Source organism: Lagenorhynchus albirostris, chromosome 6 (genome assembly GCF_949774975.1).
Source record: "Lagenorhynchus albirostris chromosome 6, mLagAlb1.1, whole genome shotgun sequence".
In the NCBI taxonomy this organism is placed as follows: Eukaryota; Metazoa; Chordata; class Mammalia; order Artiodactyla; family Delphinidae; genus Lagenorhynchus; species Lagenorhynchus albirostris.
In genome coordinates, this window is record NC_083100.1 from 11,374,963 (window position 1) to 11,399,263 (window position 24,301).

General features: G+C 35.4%; 1 protein-coding gene and 1 pseudogene across 10 annotated transcripts in view; both read right to left on the bottom strand.

The window, feature by feature from the left end:
* MFF (mitochondrial fission factor) overlaps nucleotides 1-24,301 on the bottom strand; it is a 34,046-nt gene that overhangs the window by 3,745 nt on the left and 6,000 nt on the right. For 2 of the 10 annotated variants that reach the window (XM_060151940.1, XM_060151939.1), the window contains 7 exons: nucleotides 23,411-23,631; nucleotides 22,320-22,489; nucleotides 13,739-13,827; nucleotides 10,919-10,993; nucleotides 5,783-5,941; nucleotides 2,117-2,149; nucleotides 558-617 (listed from right to left, as the gene is read on the bottom strand). In XM_060151940.1, coding sequence (XP_060007923.1) covers nucleotides 558-617; nucleotides 2,117-2,149; nucleotides 5,783-5,941; nucleotides 10,919-10,993; nucleotides 13,739-13,827; nucleotides 22,320-22,489; nucleotides 23,411-23,591 — 767 coding nt within the window. In that variant the 5' untranslated portion in view covers nucleotides 23,592-23,631. The remainder of the gene's footprint in view (nucleotides 1-557; nucleotides 618-2,116; nucleotides 2,150-5,782; nucleotides 5,942-10,918; nucleotides 10,994-13,738; nucleotides 13,828-22,319; nucleotides 22,490-23,410; nucleotides 23,632-24,301) is intronic. The other 8 variants (XM_060151942.1, XM_060151944.1, XM_060151941.1 and 5 more) reach the window with 8 other exon arrangements.
* Nucleotides 17,354-18,956, bottom strand: LOC132521908 (stress-induced-phosphoprotein 1-like; annotated as a pseudogene).

The window sequence follows — 24,301 nt, forward strand, 5'->3', positions numbered from 1 at the left end:
TAAGAGAGAAAAGCTTAATCAACGGATGACAAAAATTCTTAAAACTAAATTCTCTTTCTAAACATTTAACTTCTCAGGTTACCAATGCTGATTTCCCCCAATTTAAGATGATGCTTTACAGACACATTTATCTACACACTGGAAGTGACATTACAGACAATTAACAACTAAAAAGGACAGAACCTCAGGCAACCTCAGACTAAATGCTGGACAGAACCTCAGGCAACAATTAAAATGATGCACATAAAACAAGGTTTAAGATTATTTTTTTCTGTGTTTTAGTATGAACGCCAATAAGCTATTAAAACCATGTTTAAATACCCTGTCTCTGATGTTCCCATGATAATGTATCATAACTATTTTTCTTTATACTCTTTTGGCCAAATGTCATGAATGATTAGACTCACTGTTCTCAGAGAAAAACAGGATGTACTCAGAGAAAAGCTGTAGAGATTCAAGCTATAATATAAAGGCGTGGCTGCTACATGCATTACGTCCTGCAAACTACACGTTCAGTCAACTCTCTACCCTGGTAATTACAAAGTCTCAAAGTTTACCTGGCGTTGTCATGATGAGGGTTAGAGGTGGCGGCAGCAGACCCACCACGCAACACAGGTCTAAGGCGGGTTTTTGCGGGAGAAGGCACAAGACAGAATCAGGAACCAGAGAGTAACAAGATAAAAGCAAAAATAAGACAAATAAATGTCAAATATGTTTGTATGTTTCAATACAATATATTTCAAACACTTCAAGTATCTTTGTCTCACTGTCCTCCACTTTATGATTTTCATAAGTTTAGTATCTTACAATGTGTTAAAAAACAAAGGGAACCTACGTTTTTCATAATAAAATAGCACCAGCATATACTTTTTTTGGTGCTTATATTTTGATTTATGAAATTCAAGACAGAGGACAACTCTGTTCAAAATGTATACTTTCTCTCTTCTAGTTGGAAAAAAAAATCACCAGCAACTTTAGAAGCATGTCAAGAACTGGTTAGTAGCACCTGCATCATCATGGTTGCTCATCTGATATCAAAGCTCTATCTCAAAAATTTCAAGAAACTCCCATTTCTCACAATTCCTTGCCTCCCACCTCATTAATTTTGCTTAGTGCCTGATACCTTAATATAGTTGTGTCTCATTCAAACCCTCAGCTCTCAAGAGCAAAACTGTAAGCCTCAGCTCTGGAGCTAAGGAGATCAGGGACATGCTCTGAGGGGCATACTGCAGCACATTACAGGAAGTGCAATCAAATATGTGAGTCTGACCTTGAGACAACCAGAAGCGACATACAGGACTGCTGGAAATGAAGATTAAGGTGCACTGGATTTTCACCGAGTACATACTTTGATTCTAGAGGACAATTAGTTCTCTACCTAGGTAAGCAGTAACCTTTCCAATAAATTTTATTTTATTTTTTAAATCAGAAAACAAAAGCTCTATGTGGTCACTGGTCAATTCCCCAAAAAGTAATCAGCAATATTTATAACCAGAGAAAGGAGACTGGGGTATAGAACCCATATAAGGATTTGAAGAATTATTACATTCTATTTTGAATGTCTCCTACTCTACAGACAGATCAGGTTTTGTCTGAATTTAAGTATCAAGACAATTCTTACAGTAAACACTTAGTACCAAATGCACTATTTTTTTTCTGCAAGTTGGCACAGCTGTAGAATTTTGGTTACAATACAAATCACTATTTTATGTCAGGTCAGTTTATACAAGAAAATTTTAATGTTTAGCTTGTATGTTTCCTAAAGGCACTACTGGTGCTTAAAGAAAATTTCCAGAGCCTACAGGATAAGAGACTTTTGGGTCAGATGTTAGACTTCTATTATGTTGGCTAAAGAACAGTGAAAAATTACATATGCTTGAGACAGGTTTTCAACTCATCCCATCCTACTAATTAATTTATTCTGTGACATTAACTTACTTAACTACAATCCTACACTACATTAACATAGGAAAGGTTAAAAATGAAGCCACCGCTTTGTCACCTAAAGCTTTTTCTAAAAAAATCATACATTGCTCAAAAGGAGCTGCCATATTCAACATATTCCACCACAGAGATTCCCCTTTTATGATGCAGAGCCAGAAAATAACACAGTTACCTTTCACAACGTATTTCATTTTGTCTTCTCACACTGGCAATTGACACATATAATATAAAAGTAAATTAGAGAGGTATTTGGCAAAGTTAGAAACTTCAAGTACCACTTTCTACTCTAACTATGACTTAATACATTAAAAAATCTTTTTAAGTTTGAAAATATGTTTTGTAATTAAAGTGGCAAAAGGGAATGAGATTCAAGGCTCTACAAGTTCCCGCATTAACTTGTATACTGACATTTTTGAGTAAATAAATGGTCTGACTTAGTAGAATATGTTTCTTTGCTAAAAAAAAAAGGAAACTTCTACAGTAAGTAAACAGTTTGGATGTATCAGGAATTATATGAATATTTTAAAAATTAAAAATTTAAATTTAAAAATGATAAATAACAAACACTGTTTCAACTGCAACTTTGCATTTCTAGGTCTTCCAAATAATATATTTATATGGATACCTGCAAAAAATATAAATTATTTACATACTGGTTTCTCATTCTGTTCATTCAAAGCTAGTATAATCTGTTAAAGAAATAATCAACCCCCCCCCTTTTTTGGGTCATGCCACGCAGCATGCGGGATCTTAGTTCGCTGACCAGGGATCGAATCCTCGCCCCCTGCAGTGGAAGCTTGGAGTCTTAACCACTGGACCGCCAGGGAAGTCCCTCAAGCTCCTTCTAAAAGTAAAACTTAAGCATGCTGAACATGACTAATCTGTCAATACTTAAATCATGTTCTTTCATAGGGACTAAGTTTCTTTTTAAAAACGTTAATATTTTGCATTGGCGAGTGAGATACGGAGCTCTAGCAGGTGTCAGAAGACATGAGCATCTCATAACCAGCAAGGACTAAACAGCATTTTAAATCCAAAGAACACACCTGGTGCTTGTCCCAGGTGTTTTGGTAAATTTTTGACACCTCAGTTTTCCAAATGCACAGCACTGACCTATGTAAATAAACTTTTCTAATGTATACCTAGGATTTAACTTTGTTTTCAGATGAACTTGGTTTTAGATCATGTAAGTGCTCAAGATGAGAAAACAAAAAATACATAAACCTTTCAACAGTGTCCCTCAAAGTATAAACTAAAAATAGTTCTCATGCCAAACAACTGTGAAAATGCATTATTTTATGATAATAAAACAGGCAGACAGGTTTTTTTCTTTCATTCTGCCAAATAGTTCTAACTTAATTTAACTATACCTAATGTGATGGCTTAAGACCAAAGATAAGATATTGCATTAGCGTAACAGCCAGGAATAAAAAGCAGAAAGGAAAAAAAATGATGTACAGAGCAAGGAACATAAAAGCACTTAAAACTTTATAAGCAGTATTATTTTATAGTCATGCAAATAGAACATTATCCAAATTTCACATTCCTATTTCTTATATCTGGTAAGTCATGCTAGACAGTTCTCGTAGCAGAAATAAAAATTGATTTGGCACTTACAACTCTGATTAAATCCTGCTGAACATCTGATCATAAGAGATTTCAGTGCAACGGGGAAAAAAAAACTTTCAAAATTGAAAGCACCCAATAACACTAATGAGAATCTAATCCTCCAGGCTCCAAGGTGTGTATCCAGGAGCAAAGAATTATTAATACAACTACTTTATGAATTTTAAAAATCTCATTTAAGTGAATAAGAAAAGATACTTCCTTCCCAAAAAAGGGAATTTTCGTTATCAATTTATTACAATTAAAAAAAATTACTTAAAGCTCAAAATAGTTTTTTTATAAATAAAAGAATACAAAGTAAATTTTATAATTAGTAAGATTTTTGTACTTGTGAGCTTGAGGCAAAATTTTTCCATTAAGGAGTAAAAAAATCCAACTATGTTTCCATATACTGCACTGAACTGTCTATATGTAGGGGGATGGGACAAATAATTTTAACATACTGGGGCTTTGTCATCTAGTTTTTAATCTATATAGGATTTATAAACATCCTTCTCATTCAGATATTTTCACTATAATAGCATTTGATATGATGTAATTTGACCTAATAATCTAGTCTCTTCTAAGGACCTATTTTAATTAAAAAGTTAAAGAGGATACCTGGTGAAGAATAAATCTATGTTAAGGAGGGAGGAGAAAACAGGGCTTTGGAAATGTTAGTCAGGTGCCAGGTACTTTATATTCAATATCTTTTTAAGGATCTCCCATGACACTAAATAAAGAATTTGAGTCCATTATCCCTATATCTTAAATAAAAGCAGGAGGGGGGGAAGATTCCTCATAAGAATCCAGAAAACTAGGTTAATATTAGTATTACCTTTCTTTTTTAAAAATAGATGAAGAAAATGAGGCCCAGAGAAGCTAAGCAATTCGCCCAAGGCCATCATGTAGCTATAGCTGTTCAGTGGGGTGGATCAAGATTAAATCTGGCCCCCTCCCTTGATCCATGTTTTTTTCTTCTGAACCATGATGCTTCTTACAGGCTCCAAATATCCTAAGATAGTCCTTGAAGCTTCAAAGAGATTAGAGGGACTCTAAACCTTTGGGGAGGGAGATAAACACCCACACATGCATATACACCTATACATGAATACATATGTCCATAGATGTATATATAATTTTCCCCCTGCCATGAGTTTTCTCTTTTATGCTCTTTCTGGTACAGCTTTAAGTCCTTGGACCCACACATATGGGAGCCCTGGGAAGGGTCAGAAACACCAGTTGAGCAGCAGGAGGTGAAACACCTGGGGCTTATGTGAGGGTCAAAAGCACTTAATAAAAAGTTTGTTCAGAGCAAGTCATAAGACATATCAGTTCCTAAAGTAACAAAAAAGGTTTACTGAAGGTCCAGCTGAATTTATTGGGAATTCTTCAAAATGCAAAATTTTGAAGTCTAAAAAAATGATCATGAAAATTCAAACACTGACTCACAGAGTTACTACATAAAATGTTTAGAGTTGAAGTGAAACTGACTGTACCTTCCTCATACTATGCCAAAAAAGCTCCCAAATTCCATCTTTTTAAAACACCATCTAGTAATAAAGCAAGGAGAAAAAAGTATTTGAAATAATGGCAAACAATTTATTTGAATGAACAAAGTCTAAGTATACACTACTAATGATTTTACTTGGAGATGTTCGCAAGTTAGATACACTATCCATACTGAAAAAAAATCAGCATTAAAAAGACAACAGCACCTGGGATTTTCAGTACAGGTGTGGAAATCCCTAGTTAAGAGGAAAGAAAAAGATCGTCCTGGCAGCTACACTGATATCATCTTCTCAGATTTGCTTCCTAATCCAACCACATTAGTAACATAAATGAGTGAATCAAAAGACTTACTGAAGAAAATGAGTACAGTTCAGTCCAACATCACACACTCAATTCAAAAGTACCCCTCAGCATAACCAAAAATGGAATCAGGTACTTAAAAACAGGTCAACAAAGTCTTGGGGAAAAAACCATTATACTTCCCGTGTATAATTAGTTATTAACTGAATTCCCTCCCTGACTGAAGAGAAGTTAACAGAACCTTGTGAAATGTGAATTTTGGACAATAATTTCAAATTAAAAGAAAGCAAAGCAAGCTGTTTTAAACCGCTGCATCTGAGAAAGAGACAAAGGCGCGAACATAAAAGGAAGACACCACAGTCCACTCATGAGGAGCCAAAAGACAGGCGGTAAAGTTGGCGCGAATCACAGGGCCGATCACCTGCGGCTTTCATCCAGCACATCCAGGATCTGCTGGCAAGCCCTACGAGTGGAAGACTGGATAAGCGACAAAATGCCACGAGCGGAGGAAGTATTAGCTCCATCTTCAGGTAGCATACGGGGAGGACAAACCCGAACCTGTTGTGGCGATGGTGTCACACTGTTTACACAAGCACAGCAAATGAAGAGAAAAACACTCAAGTCAGATTTGTATAAAACTTCAGCTCAGCAGTTTCCCCAAAATTTTAAGAATTATTAAAATTCTTAATTTTATAATTATTTAATTTAATAATTATTAAAATTATTAAAATTTTAAGAATTTCCCCCAAATTTTAAGAATTATCGTTTTCTTGCCCATTTTTCCCACCCTTCATTTTCCCCCAAAAGAGTCAAGCCAAAGAAGTTAATAAACATATTAAATTGCTTTAAAAAACAGGCTACCATGCAGTATCTGTAACTGTGGCTTTAAACATCAAATTGAACAAACTGAATATGAAAGAACAACTTTAAGAGGGAAGAGAACTACGGCAAGGAGTATATTCAACCCCCAGCTTCGGAGAAGCGGCATTCTTTGCTTTGTGTGTATATTCCAATTCAGTAAACCAAGCCTCTAACAAACAACACTGCACTGCAACTTATGGATGGGCAGAACAGTCAGATAGAGAATTCTGGTATATAGGCGTCAAGGTTTACACACATGAATCCAAAGTGATTCCATGAAAATGCCATTTCAAATACTTCACAAAGACAATGAAGCAATCTGAGTTTATGACGAGTAAATTTAAAGATGAATTAAAGTTTCAGAAAGCTAACAAAAGCATTTTGATTACTTAATTACATTAAAGCATATGTTCCCTAGCTAAATGACTAAAACATAAAACTACTCCCAATTCTGTGAATACAATGAAAAGGTAAGGATGGATGTTAAACAGCTATTTCTGGGTTGCTCAGTGACAGTGACCTTAACCATTCTTTCACACGTGAGTTGCGATTCACAATTTCTTTGGCTCCCCTGACAGCACCTCCTAAAAGCTGAGAGCATTTGAATGAAGCAATTTTACAATTCTAACCTGAACTCTTTACTTTCAGAGGCCTGTCTAATGTTAGAGCATGATCAGCCATATGAGGTATCTAACTGATATATGGACTTGGCATCTGGTTTGTTGTAAGAGGTGTTGTTACAAGAGGACTATGGGAAGTGGGCTCAATAATTTTTCTCAGTGTCAGGGCAAGAACGCCTTAGACTAAACCTCATCCTTTTGTATTCTGCACAAAAGGGTGAAAGTGGAGCAGACAGTGAACAACTGAAAAGATAAAAGATTTTATTTTGATTTGTGTAAATCTTTTCTAACTTAACATGTATTTGTTTGGGAACCACAAAATAAGTGCAATAATGTTTGACAGGGGTAACTGTCGTCTAATATTATTCCCAGAGTCCCAGAAAATTAAAAACAAAATCTTCTCCACAATTTTGTGAATAACTTTCAATGTCTTGATGATCCAAAGTGAGAAGTACAATAAACATGAAAACCATGTTTTCCAAAGACTACTTAAAAGACAACGATTTAAGCCAAATCTTGGCACACTGAGAAATTAATCTGTCAGGGCTGATTCACCATAGGAATTAGGCCTAATTGTGTCAAGATAAATGCAATTTTTCAGACGCAGGCTCATGGATGGTTACCTTAAACATCTGTCCACAGACTAGGAATCTTCTGTAATATATATAACGTATCAACAACAGTATATATATATATAGCTTATCAACTGACCCACAGTACTTGGCAAAACCCACCCTGCGTATCCAAGAAGAGTGAAAGAATCAGTATATCTGGGACTCAAAGTCTAGGTACTAGCCTTGCACTCATAATTCTCTTTAGGCAGCATGGAGAAAACCTGAAGCTCTTGCTCTTTGTGAGAAACCAGACTGAATTCATGTTAGAAAAGTGTCACCAGAGGCAGGAATGGAGTGGCCAGTTCTGTGTCAACATAAACAGGCAATCCATCTTACACTCTTCTTGATAGCAGTGCCAACATACCTGGATAAATTTATACTTAAGCAAGTTTTAAAACACTAATCAGTACAATATCTATTGATATAAATAAAGCATTTGTCTTCGTATTTTGGGGCTAAATTGAACACTTCACATATCACTTTGTACTAGTAAATAAATTAGCTACATACATATTAAAGTCTATAATGATCAATATTTAGAATTATAATCTTACAGCAAAAATGCCGACAAACTGAATCCAAATCCATGAAAAAAGTTTGATGCATTTTTGCCCATTAAAATTTTAAAGGAAAGAAGGCTTCCTTTTTTTTTTTTTTGCGGTATGCCGGCCTCTCCCTGTTGTGGCCTCTCCCGTTGCGGAGCACAGGCTCCGGACGCGCAGGCTCAGCGGCCACAGCTCACAGGCCCAGCCGCTCCGCAGCATGTGGGATCTTCCCGGACCAGGGCATGAACCTGTGTCCCCTGCATCGGCAGGCGGACTCTCAACCACTGCGCCACCGGGGAAGCCCAGAAGGCTTCCTTTGATAGAACTCATTTTGTCAGAAATAAGCAGTAGGAATTGTTTATTTAAGTTCTAAAAGTACAAGTTTTTCCTGTCCCTGCACAGGAAATCAGGTAATCTAGAATAAATTATTTTCAGATTAATTGCAAGGAATTCTTAACATGGAATGCACAGAAGACTGAGTTTTAAAAACAGTCTATAAGATCACTTTCAATTCTAAGATTCTATGATCACATAAAACTGGAATATGGTATTAAATGGAAAAAAATCCTACATGGTCTGTAATTGTAACTTAATAAGAAAACATGTTTATGAAGAAAGATAAAAGTTAAATTAAGTCTTCATCAATACTAGTAAAGATATTTCATCAAAGACTAATATTAAAAACATATTTGGACTTCAGGTTGTTTCTGAAAAGAAATTAGTTTCAAAGATTAGTAAGAAATTTGACTTTTCATTAATGTACATGGCAATCTTTCATAAACAGCAAAAACAGAGTAGGAAGCATTTTATACAACACTTTAGGCAGTGTACATATAGATTAAATGCCCTTGATTGTTAATATTTATTTCTATCTACAGATGAACTGAATGATTAAATCATAAGATGATCACAGTTCACCCGAATTAGAAGAAACAGTCTAGCAATTCTTTCTTCTTCAAGCTTTAAGCAGTCTTGCAAGTCTCTTTACAAATAAAAAAATTTAAACTCAGCCATAAAAAGGAACGAAACTGGGTCATTTGTAGAGATGTGGATGGATCTAGAGACTGTCATACAGAGTGAAGTAAGTCAGAAAGAGAAAAACAAATATAGCATATTAACGCATATATGTGGAACCTAGAAAAATGGTACAGATGAACCGGTTTGCAGGGCAGAAATTGAGACATAGACGTAGAGAACAAACGTATGGACACCACGCGGGGAAAGCGGCAGGGGTGGTGGTGGTGGTGTGATGAATTGGGAGATTGGGATTGACATGTATACACTGATGTGTATAAAGTGGATGACTAATAAGAACCTGCAGTATAAAAAAATAAATAAAATAAAATTCAAAAAAAAATTTAAGATCGAAAAAGAATAAGCCCCATTTTAGCAACTGGTCTGATGCTAGCTAGGATGTCCAGCACTGGCATCAACTGTGACAGGAAACAGTTCAGAGTTGAGTTTCATCTCTGTCCACGCATCCACCCAACCAAAGTGGACTGACTTTTTGGCTTTTTTGTTTGTTTGTTTTGACGCATGAAATACTGTGAAAAAGTAAACATATTGCGAAGGCACTGAGATTATTTAAGCAGAAGGTATAATATTAGTAATTTAATAAAAAGGCATGTTGATGATAAATTGATCCTAGTAATGTTATAAAATAGCAAAATCTGTTTTATCTCTTTCTTTCATAAAAGATAAGGACATTTTCGGGCTTCCCTGGTGGCGCAGTGGTTGAGAGTCCGCCTGCCGCCTGTGCTCCGCAATGGGAGAGGCCCATGTATCGCAAAAAAAAAAAAAAAAAAAAAAAAAAAAGGTAAGGACATTTTGAAGAAAGCACTTACATTTACCATGCTATTTCATTAGTAATATCTCTCTCTTATGCTTACAGGAAATCTTACTACACAACTGCTGAGTAAACAACACTAGCCAATGTCAGAACTCAAACTTAAAAGATTTACTTGGCATAACTATGTCATTATTACAAGGTAAGTCCAAAGTCAAACACCTCTTTCTGTGTGGGTTGTCATAGGAACAGTGTTTCTCAAACTGTGAGGATTATCTCTTTGGTGAGGGTCCAGCCTCTTCCAAAAATACAGTAAAGGTAAGACAGTAAAATGGGGGAGAAAAAATTCTCACTGAAACACAAATTCTGTACCATTATGGTACAAATTCTGTACCATAAAATTTCTTTTGAAATTTTAAATAGAGAGAAAGCTTTAATTTGTTGCCACTAAGGTAACTGACTAGTTCTTAGAAGCATAACAAGAGAATGAGAACAGGAGAAAAATCATTGGTTGCCAGAGTGGCTTCTGATACTTAAGAACTACATTAGCTGATGAATCTTATACTGCACGCCAAAGTGCCCCCTCCCCTTAGGAGGCCAGTCATTCCCACACCTAGTTCTAGCACATGTACAGAAAGAGTGGGTTTAATGATCTCAAAATATTCTTCCAAAGCATAATTTTAATCTATGGAATTAAAAAAAAAACTTAATGACAAACTACACTCAGACTCTTTGTCCTTTTGGGTGAAAATGAACAAGAAAAGATAGTATGCTAAAATTTTCAAAAAGATTGGGATCACTGAACCTTGTTCAACTGAATCTATAGAGGACTAATGTGCCAACCAGAGCAAAATGAAGGAAATGTAAAAGGATGCTTGGTGTAAATTATTCCCTTTTACTTTCACCCTTATACCCAAAATCATACATAACTTCCTTGGTCTAGTTATTTCTTTTCTTGACAAAGTGTATGATGACAGCTTGAGAAATCCTGAAACAGAGGTACTAAAAAGCCAAACAGTAAAAGAATTAGGGCATTACATGCCAATTACCTGGTGAAATATTAGTATAACAAAAAGCCTGCAAAATTAGAACAACTCCTATTTGTGAAAAGCAGAGCAGATAAAATCTTACGTGTACTCCGGTGCAGAAATCGGTGCCTGGAACCTTGAAATTTTATTTCTTGGAGCAGAATCTGATCTGTGCCACCTTAAATAATAATTATGCTTCTTTTTATATATTCAGCTTTTATAACACAAACAGAAAGCTAAATACGATTCTACTGGTCAATCGTTTCTGTGTCAATAGCTGACAATAATCAATCCTATTGTCTCTTGCAGGTAAATAAGAAAACAAAGGCCAGTGTTTCTGCTCTTATACCCATATAGACTTCTATTCTTAAAGCCAAGGAATAAATAAAGTGGAGGCAGGCAATGGTTTGTGCACAATGACACATAAGGAATCTCACATTACAAAGAAAAGACTACAGTAGGTAAAGACAGGAAGAGTCTAATAATTACTTTGGTAGAGGTAAAATACAGCCATGTTATATTAATAGTTTCTTCCTTACCACATTGCCAACATTAAATACATAGTGTGCTCATTATATTAAAATTCTAAAGTTCACTCAATGTAGATTCTTAAAGATGAATACAATTATAAATGATAAAATTAATAATGGTAGGAGAAGAAAGGGCAAGGTTACATTATTAACAAAAAGATGGTTAAGTATGTTACCAGGTAACGGTAACATAAATAACTACTAAAACAAAAAGTATGGTTGAGTAATGTAAGCATTTCACTGCAAAAATTGTATAGTTAAATATTCATGTTATTTTTACTACCAAAAATTAAAACATGAGATTCTGTTTTATTTAAAAATGCCATTAAGGCAACTTAAAGAAACAAAGAATTCAAATATTAGTTAACTTTGTTAACCTTTTCTGTTATGAGGACTTACATTATAGGTAACTGCAAAAATATCTATGAACTAATCATTTACTATAAATCATACTTCAGTAGGCTGGTTTTTATATATAATAGAGCTGTTTCCTTTCTCTTCAACTTAACTCAGCTATCAATAATATATACTTTGTGGGGGAAAAACCCAAAAATGATGCTATAGTAAAACAGTCCTGTTTTTATTTCACTAACGGGAAGTTTCAAAGTAATTACGGACCTAAAGAATAAGCCATATCTTTATATAATAGGAAAGTTTATTAGAAACTTTTGGTGCCTTAGAAAGTATTACAAATAGAAAATAACAAAAGCCCTCAGGTGTAAGTTTAATCATTCTGAGAGGGTACTAAATATCAAGAAGCTACCTTCACCATAAATTATATGGTCTTTTCACCATTTGTGTAACATAATCGAATATATTCTAGAAAAACGGATTCCATGGACTGGCTGACATCACTGTAAGCCAGGTACCTTCAGGGAAACATACAGTTATCATAAAAACTTCGTATTAATAATGGTTGAACCTTGCAGATAGGCCTTCCCTGAAGGAGACATATATTCTTTTAAACTTACTATCTTCCTATATACCCCTTCAGAATAACTCTAACTACCTGAGGAGACATTTAAAGCTTCCCCAAGAAATGAGAACTGTTATAGTTCTCCTTTGCACCTAACACAAAAAAAGAGAGATCCTACCCCTATCAAAATCCCTTCTGCATCCTTATACTCTTTAGTCAAGTCTGAATTAGAACTTGATATGGTTTAACAGAAATAGTATAATTGCATTGTGCTCTAGTTATTTTGTATGTAAATTTAAATGTTTTGCTTTTACCTAGATTTGCAAGCTCTGTGAGAGACGTATCATCTGATTCTTTGGCCGTTCCCAGAGAAACTAATATGGACTTTCCTGGTGGTCCAGTGGTTAAGACTCCACATTTCCAAAGCAGGGAGTGCAGGTTTGATCCCTGCTCAGGGAACTAAAATCCCATGTGCCGTGTGGCCAAAAATAAAAGTCAGTTTGAGAAGCTAATATGATGCTTGATATCAAATATGGCTCATGGTGAATGAGCTTATGAAAACTGACTGAAAATTTAATGAGGAAGAAACATTAATTTACATTAACAATCTAAATCATCAATGGCTTTGAGACTTAAAATTCTGACCAGTTTTTAAAGGGATATTTTATTTTTTAAAACCCATTAATTTTAATAAAACAACAAAAAGCACTTGCCCAATTTAAAACATCTTATAGAGGGGTAGCTTTAAGATCAGGGTATAATGTAACCAAATGAGCAAGAAAGGTTGACACAAATAGTCTGTTAATGTATTTAAATTTTTGGAAAATGACAGGGATCCAAGAATTCAATGACTCAGTAGGCAGAGAGCTAAAAATTAATCCTGGAAAGTAAAAAAATTCGACTTGCTTACGCTACATTGTTTACCATGGCTCGTAAGAAGCAGAGCTGGAAAGGGCTAATCCTGTGATAATCTTATGACAAACTGAGTAACTTGAAAATAAAGATGCTTCCTTAATAAATTGTTTTCCTTTTATTTTATATTTTTCCCCCCAACCTATATGCTAGATAAGCATTTTGGAAGGCTACATAGAACTGAGCACTTACTTTTGTCAATTTTTCTTAAGTATACTTTATAGGAGATTTCCAAAATAAGCAAATCATATTTATAGAAGACTATCATACACATAGAAGAGGATAACAGGATTGAAAAATTCTCACAACTAACAAAATGGTCAGACTTTAAGGCTATAAAGAGTATTGCAAAAATATAAAGTTGATGTAAATGTATAGTAGATTTCAAACACTATTAGAATTATTTTTTTCTCCAGGTTCTTAGGCATAAAACATACACTTCCTCCTCTTTTTTTTAATATTTGAGAGTTTAAAAAAGGAAATAAATTATTTAGAAAAGGATAGGACAGACAGTATATGGAGAAAACTTAATGAAAGAGATACAATGCTTAGTGGTTCTACTCACATGGAGTCAGTCCTGACCAGCTGTCCATTTTGGCGAACAGCATTTTCACTCATAGAGCGTTCTCTTTTTAGCCTGCCAACTGCACGGATCTGTTAGGCACAAAGAAGGGGAAAGGAATAGAGAATATTCTTAATAGCCTAGTAACTGCTTAGCATCAAAAGGACCTTTATCAAAGACTAGCCACAAAATTTACAAAGAAATAACCAAGAATTGCTACCAGGTATGTGTATTATACGTAGACATGTTAAAAAAAAGAACACCCTACTTATTATAATGCAGATAAACTTAGGAATGCTTATCTTCTTTACAAAAAAAGTTACTTCTAGTTTCTTTTTAAGTATCAATCTTACTTGGTACAATTATTAATATTTTTATTTATCATAATTTATACAATATACTTACATTATTTAAGAACAATTTACAATAGTTTTTAAAGGCACAAACACTATAGGACATGGGATATATTTGTACTCAAGTAAGTGTTCCTGGCTTCTGGGGTTAAAACAAATTCAGATTTGGTTGGATATCTGAAAACTAGACTTAAAAAAAGTTTTACTAGCTTAAAGGTTTTAGCATTCTAGAAATAGCCACAATCTTCCATCTCACACGCTCTTCTTACAAAATGTTATCGCTGACCTCTTTCCATTAAGGAATAGAATCTATGTTCCCTTCCCTTGAAATTGGGTACTCTAGTGACCGCTGCAGAGATGATACAATGTGACTCCTGAGGTTAGGTCATAAACAACAATAAGCCTTCTGCCTTTTTCCCCTTCCCCAGGGGAGCTGTTTGAGATTCGAACAATGACACCATGACGTGAGGAAGCCCAAGCAGCCACACAAAAGGCCATGTGTAGGTGCACCAGCCAATAATACTGGCTGAGGTCCACACAACAGGTAGTATCAACTGACATGTGAGTGAGTAAACCTTTAGATGACTGCAGCCTCAAGCTGTGTGAGTCATAAACAGCCTTTGATACTTCCTAGCCTAGGCCCAGATAATATACAACAGAAATAAGCTTTCCTCATTATTCCTGATGCAAATACCTCACCCGCAGAATCCATGAGCAAAATTATTTGTTTTTGTTTCAAGCCACTAAGTTTAGGGTGGCTTATTAAGGGGCAATAGATAACTAGAACAATGGTAATCATTAACTTCACTTCTTTTTTAGAATTTTTTTTTCGTCTTTTTTTTTTTTACTACAAACACCCATGGCAACTTAATGGTTAAAGAAAAATTTGAACTTTACTGTAAAGGACAACTGGTGTGTGAAACAATGGACTTGATAATTAAGATTTTCAAAAATGCACACCCAGTATCTATTAATGCTCAAAGACTTGGGAATAGATTATCAGGTTATAAGCACCATCAAAGCAGAATAAATCCTGTATTTCATGCCAGCAAAACTTCAACCTACTATGCAGCACATAATTTCAGAGACTGGTTTAGATTTGGTTATGGTTGTAAACCATTTACCCATCCAAACAAAAGAAAAAAAAAAACAGAAAAGGAGTCGGTTCAGAGCCTGCTGCAAGAGTTCTTTACAGTTAAACCAAAAATCAAAATTACTTGAAGGCATTTATATATAAAAACTAGCACCTCCACAATCAAATACACTTTACTCATAGTGAGCAGTACTGGGTTGCTTTGTGAGAATCCCACTGATGCTTGCCTGCCTACCTACTGCACAGTTGTGCTTGCTTTTTCTAGAGAACTGTTCTTCCACGTTGTAGGGATCAAGATGAATTTCCTACTATATTAGAACTGTTCCTCCTGCTATGTGGTAAGAACTAACATTCAGCAGATAGGAAGAGACAGGACAAGACAAATTAGTCTATGACTCCAACATAACCTGACAAAGTAGAGGATCCTAGGTCTGTTATTTTCGCCATTTGAGACCCGATTTAAATTATATCTTAACAGGAACATTAAGCTCGACATTACTAACATATTGAGGAAAAAGACAACATAAGACAAAAGCATATATTTGTTATGCCTTCATATGACCAGCCTGTATACTGTAATACCAAAGAACTTTGATACTGCCTGAGGTGATAAGCAACACGGTGATCTTTAAATACTTTCCCCTTTAGTTCACAATCATGATGGTTGTTTTTTTCAATTCAACGATTTTTTAAAATTAATTACATTTGTTCCCAACATTATTGAGATCCAATTGACAATTCAAGGTTTTAAAATGTCATTCAGAACCATCCTGCATTGATTACCCATTATAAAACTTACATGCACTCCTTAGGCTGAGAAATACAGTTTCCAAGCTTCAGGTAACTTCCTGGAAGTTAGGTCACAGGGTCTTCTGTGTCTAATTATAGGCATAAAATTCTCCTCTAATGTGCTTATACTCTGAGTTACTTTCGATTGTTCACAGAATCCTGGACAAATCAGTGTCCACGAGGTCTTTGTTTACTGGTTCTCTAGATTTATCTAGAGCTTGTCTCTCCTTCAAGAATCTGCTCAGATGCCTCAGCATTTTCCCCTATACTGGTCCCTGTTTTTATTTTTTTATATAATTTTTAAAAGTTACACTCCATTTACAGTCACTACAAAATATTGTCTATATTCCCCATGTTGTACAATACATCCTTGTAGCTTATCTTACACCCAATAGTTTGTACCTCTCACTCTCCCATCCTCATATCCATCCCACAAACTGGTAACCCTAAGTTTGTTCTCTATATCTGTAAGTCTGCTTATTTTTTGTTATGTTCACTAGTTTACTGTATTTTTTAGATTCCACATAAGTGATACCATATAGTGTTTGTCTTTGTCTGGCTTATTTCACTTAGCATAATGCCCTTCAAGTCCATCCATGTTGCTGCAAACAGCAAAATCTCATTCTTTTTTATGGCTGAGTGATATTCCATTATGTGTATGTGTATGTGTGTGTGTGTGTGTGTGTGTGTGTGTGTGTATATATATATATATATATATGGCACATCTTCTTTATCCATTCATCTACTGATGGACACTTAGGTTGCTTCCATATCTTGGCAACTGTAAATAATGCTGCTATGAACACTGGGGTGCATGTATCTTTTTCGAATTGGTGTTTTTGTTTTTTTTCGGATATATATACTGATTCCCGTGTACTCCCTTTTTTAACAAGACACTTGTTTTACTTCTCAACACATACAAAATAAAAAACTGTAATTATATTAAAACAACCAGTAAGTATTACAAGCACATAGATCCTACCATAGCCTAGTTCTTCATAACCACTGTGATTACTAAACAACCCTCAGAAAATCTGTAGCAAAAACTAAGATTGAAAACTGATTTCTGAAATGTTTGTGTTATGCCTTTCATTTAGGCAGTTTTTTATTCTTTTTAGTATTTTTTAAACAATTTTACCTTTCTAAGAAAAGGGTTTCTTTTAATTCTGTCCAGAGAGAGAAAGGGAAATCCTCCATTTTATCATTTGGTATAATCTCAGTGAAAAATGGAGATTTATCCTCAAATAGTATGTTAGTTGCATTTTCAGTTAAGAAATAAAAAAATATAACTATTGAATAGAATTATTCAGCAAATTAATGGATACTGATCCTCTTTTTAAAAATAATAGTTCAGAGACATTAATCTGTGAATTGCTGTGGGACTTTTATTGGAAGAGGTAAAGCAGAGTTAAAAATGTGGGCCAAACAATCGGGGTGAACAGTCTTACCCCCCAAAACATATTCACTGTCCAAAATTTAAAATAATAAACTACCTGGAAAAATAATTAACCCAATGGGAAGGAAACATGGAATACATGTGTCAGCAGTGAATACAATGCCCATGCGATAGGGCCATGAAACAGTAACTGCACAAAGGATGTGAGTGCACATCTCTGAATCTTCCATGGATGAATGTGCATACATACATACAATTAATTAAGCTGTTCTTTTGCCTCTTCTCTCCCTTTTGCTCCATTCTACTCATCACAGCCCCGGCTCCTCTTTCCACAGGAGGGGAAAGGAAAGGGAGTTAAACAAACCATCACCAAATTGTGATCAGACCCACATTCATCAGCTTCTCAATTTTCAGAGCTACTGCCAGGACCCTTTTAAGTCCTTCTGAGTGTCCGGGAGTCCTTCCGCATTTCTTTTTCGTTTTTTAATTTTTATTGGAGTATTGTTGCTTTACAATGTTGTGTCACTTTCTGTTGTACAGCAAAGTGAATCAGCCATATGTATACATATATCTCCTCTTTTGGATTTCCTTCCCATTTAGGTCACCACAGAGCACTGAGTAGAGTTCCCTGTGCTATGAAGTAGGTTCTCATTATTTATTTTATACATAGCAGTGTATATATGTCAATCCCAATCTCCCAATTCCACATTTGTTTTAGGACGTGCCATATGGCTAAGTCACTCATTACACTTCAGGTCAACTATGTACTTTCACGTCACATCCTAGAGGTTGTCATGGCAATTGAACTGGACCATCACCCGGCACTGATAACCACCTGCTACGTCCTTACAGACTGTTGGATTACAGATCTAGAGCCCTCTGTTAGACACCCATGGCCTTTGTGTTGTCCTTAATGACAGCTTCTAGAGCAGCTGCTTTCCAAGTGTATTCTTTAAAGCAGTCAGTTCTAGCTGGATATATTTCCTCCTAGCCCTTGAGCTAGACACTTTGTACATGGTTGCTGTAGGATTTGGCATCCTGTGTAAAGCTTGCATGGCCTGGATACACTTCCTTTTCTGAAAACATTCACTGCCTTTGTTCTTTTCCAAAACCAGGTCAGGGTTTATACAGACCAATCTTCCCAATTCTTGGAACATTTGGGGTTCACTGCTGTTCCAGATTTATTGCAAAAATGAATGGCTTTCTCATACTTCTCTTCTTTGAAGTAGAAGTTGCCAATTCAGGCAAAAGCTCTTATAACCTGTCTTTAGTCCAATTTGTTTCCTCTTCCCACTTCAGTGGTCTTCTCACAAAGCTCTTGGCCATTTATTGTAATTGATTTTTTCAAAGAAAACCACTGCTTGAGTGATGGGATATACTGATGGAGTCCAAATTTTTTACTGGGTCACACTGCTTCAAAGCTGTGTCAAGTCCTCATATTTTCCAACTCTTTTTCTTTACAGTTCTTCCTTTTTGTTCTCTGCAAGATCTTCTCTCACGGGCTCCCATCTGGAGGTAGTGTCAGTGTCACAGCCTCTTTCTCCTCATTCACACTGCCTAACCTATTCTAAGAACACTGAGAGCTGTCATGATTTGTGTACTTTGCAGTTCATAGCCAGATCAGATGGTTTATTGCACAGTTGCTTTATTAGTTCCCTGTAGGTAGAATCACCAAGCGATGGTCTTTCCGAATATTAGCAGAGATTAGGCATATTGAAAGGTTCATCAATTTCCTCTACCTCCAGGTTTTATAAACCCTCTCTGAGCTAGGGGGATTATATGCTTCGTGTTTTAAGGCCTCTTCATATGTTCACTTGGATACTTCAAGCCAGTTTAAGAAGTCAGTACGTTATTTTCTGCAAATTTATTTCTTGTATCAGTCAGGCTTTTAAACAAAAATCGTATAGTGTTCCTCATAAGTCACCTTCAGGTATTCTTCTTTCTTGCCACAGGCCAGTGGTTCTCAACTGGGTGTGATTTTTTCCCTCCAACGGACATCTGGCAATGTATGCAGATCATCTTCTCTGTCTTTTTATTGTGATAAAATAGACATAACACAAAACTCACCATTCTAACCATTTTAAAGTATATGTATTATACAATTCAGTGGTATTCAGAACATTCACAGTGTTGTGCAACCATCACCACTATCTAGTTTCAGAACATTTTCATCCCCCGAAAAGGAAACCCCAAGATTAAGCAGTCAGTCCCAAGTACTCTCTCCCCTAAACCCCTGTCAACTACTATTCTGGATATTTCATGTAAGCAGAATCATACAACATATGGCCTTTTCTGTCTGGCTTCTTTGACTTAACATGTTTTCAAGGTTCATCCATGTTGTAGCATGTATAAGTACTTCATTCCTTATCATAGCTGAATAATACTCCACTGTATGGATATACCACATTTTGCTTATCCATTCATCAGCTGAAAGGCATCTGGGTGTTTCCACCTCTTGGTTATCTGAGACATTTTTGATTTTCATGACTTGAAGGATGCTACTGGCGTCTCGTAGATAGAGCTCAAGAATGCTGTTAAATATTTTACAGTGCAAAAGGTCAGCCCTCACCACAACAAAGAACTATCTAGTCTAAAATATCATAGTGCTGAGGTTGAGAAACCTTGGCATATGTTGTAAAATGATTATTACAGAATAAATGATTTAGGGAATCTTACTTGATATATTCTAAGTAGCATCCGAATGAATAATCAATGTTATCAGCACTCAGGGCCTTACTACCCTTCCATTTCAATCCATTTTGTAGAAGCTACCAGAACTCTGGTTCCTTCCCTTTTCTCCTCTGCTCACTAGTTGATTGCCTCTTGAGGGCCACCTGACCCTTCTATGGACTGAAGCACAGATCATCACCTTTGCTTTCCTTTTAATAGGCAACTAGTACTAATATCGGAAACTCCTCTCCTACATCTCAGGATTTGGCCCCTGCCAAAGGTTTTTTTTTTAAATTGAAGTATAGTTGATATACAATATTACATAAATTAAAGGTATACAATATAGTGATTTTTTTTAAAGGTCATACTCCATTTATAGTTATTATAAAATACTGGCTATAGTCCCTGTGTTGTACAGTATATCCCTGTAGCTTATATTATACATAACAGTTTGCACCTCTTAAACCCTTACCCCTCTACTGCCCCTCCCCGCTGGTAACCACTAATTTGTTCTCTATATCTGTGAGTCTGTTTCTTTTTTGTTATACTCACTAGTTGTATTTTTTAGATTCTCAGACTTACTTCACTTAGCATAATACCCTCCAAGTCCATCCATGTTGTTGCAAATGGCAAAATTTGATTCTTTTTTATGGCTGAGTAATATTCCATTGTGTGTGTGTGAGTGTGTGCATGTATGTCACATCTTCTTTATCCATTCATCTGTTGATAGACACTTAAGATGCTTCCAAATCTTCTGCCACAGGATGTTAATTTTCACAACAATGATATTTGTACCTATTGAACTTTCCACATCAATTAGAACATGTACTAAACATACTACACATATTATTACATTTAATTCTCTCAATAATCGTATGCAGTTGGCATTATTCTTATCATTATTTTAGAGATGAGCCTTGGAATTGTTAAATAACTTGCCTAAAGTTATGTGGTTAATAAGTAGCAAAGTAGGCCTTCAAAATTAGGTTAATTCTCAGCCTCAGCTTTTCACTCCAGTGCTATACACTTTGGACATTTATCACATTTGACTATATATCAATTACAGCAGGAGTAAACCCCACATGGGCTTAAAACCTAGGTCTCCTGAGAGACAGTACTCGTCTTGTTTTCAGTTGGTTATTCACACAAAGTAGGCACAAGTGTCTAAAATGGTGGGAGCGTAAAGATCAGAAGACAAACAAAACCTGAAGAATATCAAAGGGAGGGTTTCTCTCCTGGCAGAATCCTCATTGCAAGACAATATTATACACAGACCACTACAAAGGAACCATGTCTCAATGCACAGTGTCTTACACAAAAGCTCAAAAAATGTCTGTTAAATAAATATCAGTACAATTCTGCAAGTACCTTAGTGCCTCTTCACCGTGTGAGCATTCAAATTTAGTACTCTTCACCAAGCAAATACCTAGAATGTCTAAACTGGCACCTAGGCGTGTATTATCTGAGTCACCTCAGCTCAAACTTCCAACCTAAGAAAAGGTCATACCTAGTACTAGGAAACTGCACTCCCGTAGGTTATATGGGTGATTTACCCTCTTAGCAAAGGATTATATGAAAAATGAAAGACAAGGGCAGTTCCATTATCAATAAAAACATATCTTTGCACACTGTTTTATACTAGCATCATGATAACACAGGAATTTAGAAGTTATAATGAAAAAGTTGCAACTACAGAAACCACAGAAAAGGAGTCTTACAAGATTGGCCCTGAATCAACAGCAAAGGCAAGATTTGAACTTTGCAACTAATACCTTATTAGTCCATATAGTATCATATTTAGGTCAACAAGGCCATTAACATTACACAACACGGTAACTAACTCAGTAGAAACTTTCCAGCAAGCAGGGAGAATAGGTAGTATCAAGGGGAAAAAAGAGCTTTCTCTGCCATTTGCCAGACTGCTTTTATAACAAAGTGATGCATTAATTTTTTCCCATGCTAAACTTCCCAAATTTTTCTGTATTGCTTAAAGTGTAACTCCCAGCCATAAAAGCTCATCCTTCAAGACCACATGAATGTTAATGATTTCCACAAAATTGTCATTTTCCTGAAATATAATATTTAAATTAAAAAAAACCCCAACAGCATAGTATCTCATTTGGGGTATTCATAAGCCAGAATTTATAGTAATCAATGTTCCATGCAAAAGGATTCCATTACATATTACCAATGATATGATTTATAGCCTCTTAACTCCTCTTTAACTTTTGCTTCTGTCTCTATTACTTCAAATTCAGATGATGTTAAAACTCTAGCACTTACTTCTTCACTTTGAGGGGTTGGAGGAGGTTTTTCTAAATCCAGAAAATCTAGTGGTCTTTCACTTAGTGTAAGTACACGAGGTGGTGTTTTTAGTGCCAGAGGTTTGAAGGAAGTTGACTGTATAAGGTCAAGATCTGCTGGCCTTGAAAATGGAATGTCTTCATTATTTCCTAAGCGTAGGGGGAAAAAAAAAAAGGAAAGGAGGGAGATTTTTAAAAGACATAGGTTTTATTAAAATGTATTTGCCATTACACACCCACTAGCAATAACTAAAATTAAAAAGACTAACAATACAAAGTGTTGTTGAGTGCAAATGAAACTCTCATATGTCACTGATGGGAATATAACAGGATACAACCAATTTCAAAAATAGCTTGACAGCTTTTCATAAAGTTAAACGTCATAACTTATAATATGATCTAGCAATTCCACTCCTAAGAGATATGAAAACACATGTCTTCATAGCAGCTTTATTCCTAATAGCACCAAAAAGGAAACAACCCAAATGTCCACCAACAGGTGAATGTATAAACAAATTGTGGTTTATGCACACACTGGAATATTAGAAATAAAATGGTATGAACAACTGATACAGCAACAATATGGAAGAATCTCAAAAACATTACATTAAGCAAAAGAAGCCAGACCCAAGAGTATATAGTGTATCAGTCCATTCATACGAAACTCTGGGAAAGACAAATGTGATCTCTGGTTATAAAAAGGAGATTATGGTTGCCTGGAATTGAGGGGTAGGAACTGAATGAGAAACCTTTTGGCAGGTAATGAATATGTTCTATATCTGGACTGTGGTGGAGGTTACATAGGAGTATACATTTGTCAAAACTCATCAGGCTGTACACTTTAAAATTACACCATTTTATGTATGTAAATTATATCTCAATAATTAGTTGAATTATTAAAAAATACTAGTTGAAATTTCAGACTATTGTAATTTATAAACTTTTTTAAGAAAATGTAAAGTTGCATTTCCCAACCCCTTTTCTAAGTAACATTTTGAAAAATCCCAAAAGTTTTCATAAAAATATATAAAATACATTTATCAGGCAACTTTATAAACAAATATAAAATACCTGCTACAACAATTCTCTCTGGAACCTGCATAATCACACTAGCATTTGAAACTCCTTCTTGGAATCCTTGTTCCAGGTCAGCATTTGGTGGTGCTACCTTTAATTTTTCCGGGACCCTCATTCGCTGACTAATACCTTCGGTGTATTCCATTTCATATTGAATTCGACTAATTTCCGCCATCTCAGCAGCACTGGGAGAAGGAAATGCTGCCCCACTCACTCTGCGGGCAAAAAATTTAGACAGGGTGACTGAGTGTTAAAATGTCAGTCTCTTCTATGTAGTGAAGTTAGGATATCTTTTAGAAAGAGCAAAGGAGACTTCTCATTCGTGAGTACTGAATACATCCAAAGGAAAAATAAAAGATCAAAGAAAATGTTCTCCTCAACATAATACCTTCTCACTTAGTTGAAACTGCACCTTGAGGATATTGCTTAGGAACAAATTTTTTAAATTATTGTATAACCACAAGACGAATGTGCACACACATACACTCTCTTCCTCTCTGAATAAAGAGATATGCATGCTGCTTACATAACTCAAAAAATGCCTAAAATAAAACTTAAATAGAAATTTCCTAATGAATTATATGAAGGGAAGCTGCTAGAACTTTATAAAAATGAAATTAGAAATTCCGGTCATGCATGGAAAAAATAAAACCTTTTAATAACGAATATCAGATTCATAAGGTAAATAATGTTAATTCTAAATTTACTAAAAAAGAAGCGACCCCCTGAATTTCACAAAATAAAAATGAAAACTTCTCTTACTGAATGTATATCTGATGACTGAGATGAAATGAATACCAAATACAGAATATACACTAATAAATCCTTAATGTTTGCATTCATTTTGAGGGACTATAGTGTGAAAGTTTCACACTATTAATTTGT